The sequence below is a fragment of the Drosophila persimilis genome, unplaced genomic scaffold (genome assembly GCF_003286085.1).
Source record: "Drosophila persimilis strain 14011-0111.01,24,50 unplaced genomic scaffold, DperRS2 tig00000431-arrow-pilon, whole genome shotgun sequence".
NCBI classification, from domain to species: Eukaryota; Metazoa; Arthropoda; class Insecta; order Diptera; family Drosophilidae; genus Drosophila; species Drosophila persimilis.
Window position 1 is genome coordinate 5,981,842 of NW_020825312.1, and position 5,976 is coordinate 5,987,817.

The 5,976-nt window shown below is 53.5% G+C and overlaps 2 protein-coding genes across 2 annotated transcripts; one reads left to right on the top strand and one right to left on the bottom strand.

Annotated features, from left to right (window-relative positions):
* Positions 1–209: 209 nt before the first annotated feature.
* On the top strand, positions 210–2,174 carry LOC6596975. Its single transcript, XM_002022103.2, has 3 exons — positions 210–505; positions 577–1,132; positions 1,182–2,174. The coding sequence occupies exons 1-3, from the start codon at positions 210–212 to the stop codon at positions 2,172–2,174; spliced, it is 1,845 nt and encodes a 614-aa protein (XP_002022139.2).
* A 1,597-nt stretch (positions 2,175–3,771) lies between these two features.
* Positions 3,772–4,891, bottom strand: LOC6596974 (casein kinase I). Its single transcript, XM_002022102.2, has one exon. It carries the CDS (start codon positions 4,837–4,839, stop codon positions 3,802–3,804), a length of 1,038 nt encoding a protein of 345 aa, XP_002022138.1. The 5' UTR covers positions 4,840–4,891; the 3' UTR covers positions 3,772–3,801.
* Positions 4,892–5,976: the final 1,085 nt, after the last annotated feature.

The following is a 5,976-nucleotide window of genomic DNA, read 5'->3' on the forward strand; positions in this document are numbered from 1 at the left end:
GGTGCTATCAACAATTACATTAGCACGCGGCCATGTGCGGATGGATGGATGGAAAAATGAATTGATAGATGTGGATGTGGATGTCCTCCACATGATTTCTGCAGCAGCAAAGTCCGTCCTGCCATTCAGTCATGCGCCTCGCTACCCTTTGGATGGTCTACGGCTGGTGGCTGTGGGGGCTATACGGGCACCGACACGGACAGGCCGCGATGCGGATACCCGTGGTCGGTGATGGCGATGGCCCGGAGGACTTGGACACACGCCGACTGGCGAATGCCACTGTCTACTTGGTACAGATGTACATCGCGAAGCGCATCAATACGCTGGTCATCCGGCAGGGGTGCGTAGGATGTGCGGAGGGGTTGCGACACCGCCAGAGGCAGGTCATCGATCATGTGCTGCGGCACAGCTCCCCCGATCTAAGTGTGCTCCTGTATAGGGGCACTCCCGACGAGACTCCCTGGGAGTACACTCTGTTCGTGGTCAACGACGAGAAGGCCTTCAGGTGAGTGAGGCGTTCTCGCCAGAGGCCAGGTGGTGGTGGTGAGCCCTACTAAAGCGGGAATGCCTCCACAGACAGCAGCGCTTCACCTTTCCCGACACACTGACCGACCGAGAGTTCTTTTTCCTGGTGGTTGTCACCTCGGTACAGCACGCCGAGACCGTCAAGCGCGTGGCAGCCGAAATAATTCTGGCCGCCCTTCGGATATTCGTCATCAACGTGGCGGTGCTCGTCCAGCTCGCCGATGCCCAGGTGGTCACCTACGGCTACACCCTGTTCAAGGCCAACTGCACGGCCGGCATCACCGTACAAGAGATCGGCCGCTTCGACCCCACCACCGCACAACCGCTGACCGCCATGCCGGATATGTATCCGGTGCGGAAGCTTCACTTGCACGGATGTCCCCTCAAGGTCGGCGCCAACCATCTACCGCCGCACTTTATGTACAGGCGTCGTAGCCCGCAGCCGACATACGGCAAGGGGGAGGTATCTGGCGAGGATCTGAAGGGAATGGACTGGGAGCTGCTCCAGCTCCTGGCCAATGCCCTCCACTTCCGCATCCGCCTCTACATGCCCACCGAGACTACCCTTTTCCGTGACGGAGGGAACGTCTCCGGCTGCTTGGAGCAGGTAAGTTGAGAACCTTGGAGAAGAACACATTCATCCAAACCATTTTCAGTTGGCTGCGCACAAGGTGGACATTGCGATCGGGGGGCTGAGTGGCTCGGACAAACGGCGCTGGCTGTTCTCCGCCTCGACGGTATACCACCAGAGCTACTTCGTCCTAGTGGTTCGCGAGGACCGCTTCCAGGCCAAATTCGGTCACTTGGCTCTGCCCTTCCGTGGTAAGGTGTGGGCAGTGATCATCTGCATGCTGCTGGTAGCCGTGCTGGCCACCTGGTGCCTCAGCGCCCGTGTCCGGTTGAACCATGCGCTCGAGAACCTTCTGCTGATGAGCCTGGGCAATCCGGTGCCCGTGCCGCGAGTCCCCGGCAGCAGCTTCCTGCGGTATCTCTTTGCCAGCTGGCTGCTGCTCACCCTGGTGCTGCGGTGCGCCTACCAGGCGAAGCTCTTCGACGTGCTACGTCTGCCCAACCAACGACCCCTGCCGAAAGACCTGCTCAGCCTGATCGAGCAGAACTTCACTATGATATCGCATAGCCACCACGACTTCTATCCAGCCCACATGACACGGCTCTTGCAGGAGTCATTCTCATACCGCTTCAAGTACATTCAGAGTGCCCGGCCAGACGAGCGCCTGGTCACCATCTCGCTGCTGAACAACCTCGCTTACTGGAACCAGAAGCACCTCAATAGCAGTCAGCTGACCTTCATCCGAGAGCCGATATACCTCGACCAGTTGGTTGTCTACTTCCGCAAACGGTCCTTCTTAAAGTACGCCTTCGACCGCAAGATCAAACAGCTGCTCAGCTCCGGCGTAGTGTCGCATATCGAGCGCCGGTACTTGCGACTGTGCTACGCCGACATGGCAGCCAAAGACAGGGACCGGAACCGGAACTTGCTGCCCCGCATCACCAACAACATCATGGTTGGAGCCTATCGCATCTACTGCCTCCTTCTCTTCTTGGCGCTCGTGATGTTTGGCCTCGAGCGTCTAGCCCAACGTTGGCGGGCACTGCGTAGATGGTTCGACTGGTTCCATCAGCCCTAGTTGGTGACCCCGACCTCCACGTAGCTCTGGTCTATCATTCTACCATCTTTGACTGAAGTACGACTTTTTATATATATGTGTACGTCTAGTCGAACGAGTATCCAATTGATTAAGCAAAGTCGGCTCAATGATCTTTTAATAAGTTCAGTCGCTTAACTAGTTATGATTGTCGTTAAGTCGATAAATATATGTATAGATTTCGCTCTCACTACTCCTTGGTGATGCCATAAATAACCGATGATAACTCACTAGTCGGTTGCACTTGTCAGTGTTTCCGACTCCTTTCGATGCCCCAGTCATAGCAGCACTCGGCGGAGGTGACGATGACCCAGACCCAGACCCTAACCCAGAGCATCTTGCAGCAGCACACATGACTCGTACCACATGACGCATATCGATGTAATACCTATGTATGTATGTAAGTGGTCACCGCCTAAGCCAGACATGGTGCACTTAGATGGATTTTTGTGCGGTGCCGCAAGATGGCCTTAAAAATTGATTTAAGACTTGTAATGCATGGACAGCAGGCACCGGCACCTCCCCCTCCCCGGCCAATCGTATACGAGCACCCGATCCACCGGTCAGGGCTCCGCTCCACTCGCCGGTAACCAGAGCCATGTGTGAGCACCACCAACTGGCCAACTGGCCGAGCGGCACGGAGCGGCACTTGAGTTAAGCTGTGCAAACGTTTGCATAATCACGTTCCAATTTAAATTGCTCTATTTGCAGGGACCGGGACTGGGACTGGGACTGGGTCTGGGTCCGGGTCCGGGTATGGTTCTAGTTTTGGTTGCGCTCTGCTCTGGGTCCTGCTGCTGCTATTCCTGGTGGTGGTGGTCTCCGGCTCGCCCCCTTTCCACTCTGGTTCGCCTTATCTGTTGAGTGGGCGGGTGTGGCATGGGGTGAAGTGGCTTTGGGGTGGCCATAGCCATCGTTGTCGACTCTCAAATTGGAAAAACTGGACAAGTTTTATTAGCTGCCACTGGAGCGTTGCCATGGCCGCCATGTCCCCACTCCTTCTGTTTGCCCAGTGTGTACAACTATGGAAAAATGTGATTGTGATTTTGATTTTGCATCTTTACAATCTGAATCTTTCTTCTCTATCGCATCCGTATCCGCATCCCATCTCTGTGTTTCTCTCGTCTCGGCCATCGGAATCAACAGTTGCCAAGAGCAACCGGATCGTATGGGGGAAATCCCTATCCGAGTCCATATACTTCACTTCGATATTTTATCGAATCCAGCAGTGTTCACCCCACATGGAGCTGATTATGAAGGCTATTAAGTGCTTGGCATTTCATTGTAGTACAAAAATGTATGACAGGTCTTTCAAATATATTAACAGCTGGCATTCGTTCGTTCATTCTTACTTACTGCTATAGTGGTGGATTAATGGTGGGAGTGAAATAGGTGTAACAATTTATTGATTATGTATATTCTGGACGCTTTTCAGAGATTCAAGAAATTTATAGCAGGTAACAAACATGAATGGGGCCTTGGCAAGGGCAGCGATCCCATGGGACTAATTGGGACTTGATTGGGAGACCAACAGATTAATTATATATATATATATATATATATTGAACTTAAACGAATTTAGAGTGACATCAAGTGCATATTGTGTATGTTATAGTGGATCCCAGCGATTGCACTTCTCATCCCTAACGATGGGCAGCCCGCTCATGCCGTCGTCGGGCTCGTTGGGTATCGGAAAGTCGCGCTTGCCGATACCGGGGTTGCGCTGGCGGTTATAGTTTCTCATGGTAAGCATGTCCCAGTCGAAGATGCGGCTGTCGGCGTAGTTGAGGCCCAGCCGCAGCATGCGGAACGTGCGGATGAGCATGGCATAGTCGGGCTTGTCGTAGAAGCCCAGCCCGCGGCAGTAGTTCAGGTACATGGGGAACTCGCAGGGAAAGCCCTCGCAGAGGACGCCGTCGCTTATGGTGAGCTTCATCTCGTGGATGCGCTCGAACTTCTGGCGTTTGGTGGAGGCCTTGATGTTCTGCCAGGGCAGGGTGCCACGGTTGAAGTACATCAGGACGTAGCCGACAGACACGAGGTCGTCGCGTCGCGACTGCTCCACTCCTGCGTGGGCTCGGATGGAGGCGTAGCGCGCGGTGCCGGTGAGGGAGCGCTCCTCGCGGTAGGGCATGTGCACCCCGGTGGTAGTGTCCAAGTACTTCTTGGCCAGCCCGAAGTCAATGAGGTACACTATCTTTGCCTCCCTGCTCAGGCCCATTAGGAAGTTGTCCGGCTTGATGTCGCGGTGCACGAACCCCTGCTTGTGCACGTACTCCACGCGACTGATCATCTGCTCGGCCAGCATCAGCACCGTCTTCATGGTGAATGCCCGCTCGCAGAACTGGAACAGCCGCTCCAGCGATGGCCCCTGGAGATCCATCACCATGGCGTTGTATTTCGGCTTCTTGCAGTAGAAACGAATGCGGGGCAGGCCCACGGCGGGGCGCAGAGCCCGGTACACGCGGCGCTCGTAGTTCAGCTGCGGATGGACCACCGAGGTGCTCTCCACCTTTATGGCTACGTTCTCGCCGCTCCACAGGTACTGGCCGAGGTACACATCCCCAAAGGATCCGCTGCCGATCTGGCGGATCACCTTATAGCCTCCCACGCGGATTTCGCTGGTTCGCTTCTTGATATTCTCCATGGCTTTCCGCTACAGCTACAGCTACAGCTACTGGGGATCGACCTGAAAGTGTTCTCTCCCAAAAATATAGTTCGAAGCCTTCTAAGAAAATTGAATTAATACACAAATTTCGATTCTTTTAACTTTGCCTACGAGACATATTCGCTCTGAGTACTCGTCTATCAAATGGGTTGTCTGTCTGTGTACTTGTGGCCTGAGTTTTTGAATGAATTTTGTATGCATACAGTATATATGTATGTATGTAGAGTACATATGCGTATGTATGCGAGTATGTACCTCCAGTGACCCCATTGATCCGCATATCTCTGAATGTTTAATGCATTTCCACCCTCAGCTTAACCGCAAATTTCTTTTGTGGCCGACGTTCCATGTTCTTGCCCTGGTTCTTGGGGGGTCCGCTCCTGTCCTGTCCGGGTGGCATTTTTTGCTTCGAAGACCACGGTACGACGGTGCCACGGGTTCTGCCACTCCTCGAGTGTCCTTCGGGTGGGCTAGTGCTTTGGCGCCGCTTTGCGAAAAACGATTACGCACTAAGCCTATAACTTATGTTGATGTTTTCTTTCCGTCTTAACATTTGCAAATTTGTCATTTTTTTCCATTGTCCCGCCTGTGCCTGGGTCTGTGCCTGGGTCTGTGCCTCGGGTTTCCTTGGCTTTGGCTTGGCTTTATCTCACCAATATTTTGCCAGAGTCCTGCTTCCGCTCCTGCTCCTGCTCCTGCTTCGTCTCCTGTCGCTGTTGCTGTCGCTGCCGCTGTCCGCTTTTCGCTCTCCTTGTGGACGGCTCAAGGATGGTTACTTTTCGCCTCCTTTGCCTGCTAATATTATTGTGCTTCTGTTATGTTTGGGGCTTCTTTCCCTATCTCTATAAGTAGTGGACATTCTGTTCTTGCCCTGCCACTTTTAAGCACTGTTTGCTTATTCCAGTAGCGTTGTCTCCCCAGCCTCCCACTCTCCACTTTCATCCCGATCCCGTTCCCAGTCTCAGTCCCATTCCATGCCATCCCATCTCAAGCCCTGTCCGTGGTCTGTGTATCATATTAAACTAATCCTAAATGGTTTCTTCACGGTACATTTGCCGGCACTTGTTAGCCAATGGAAAAGGCAGTGGGAGCGACATATCCACCTGCATATTGTTG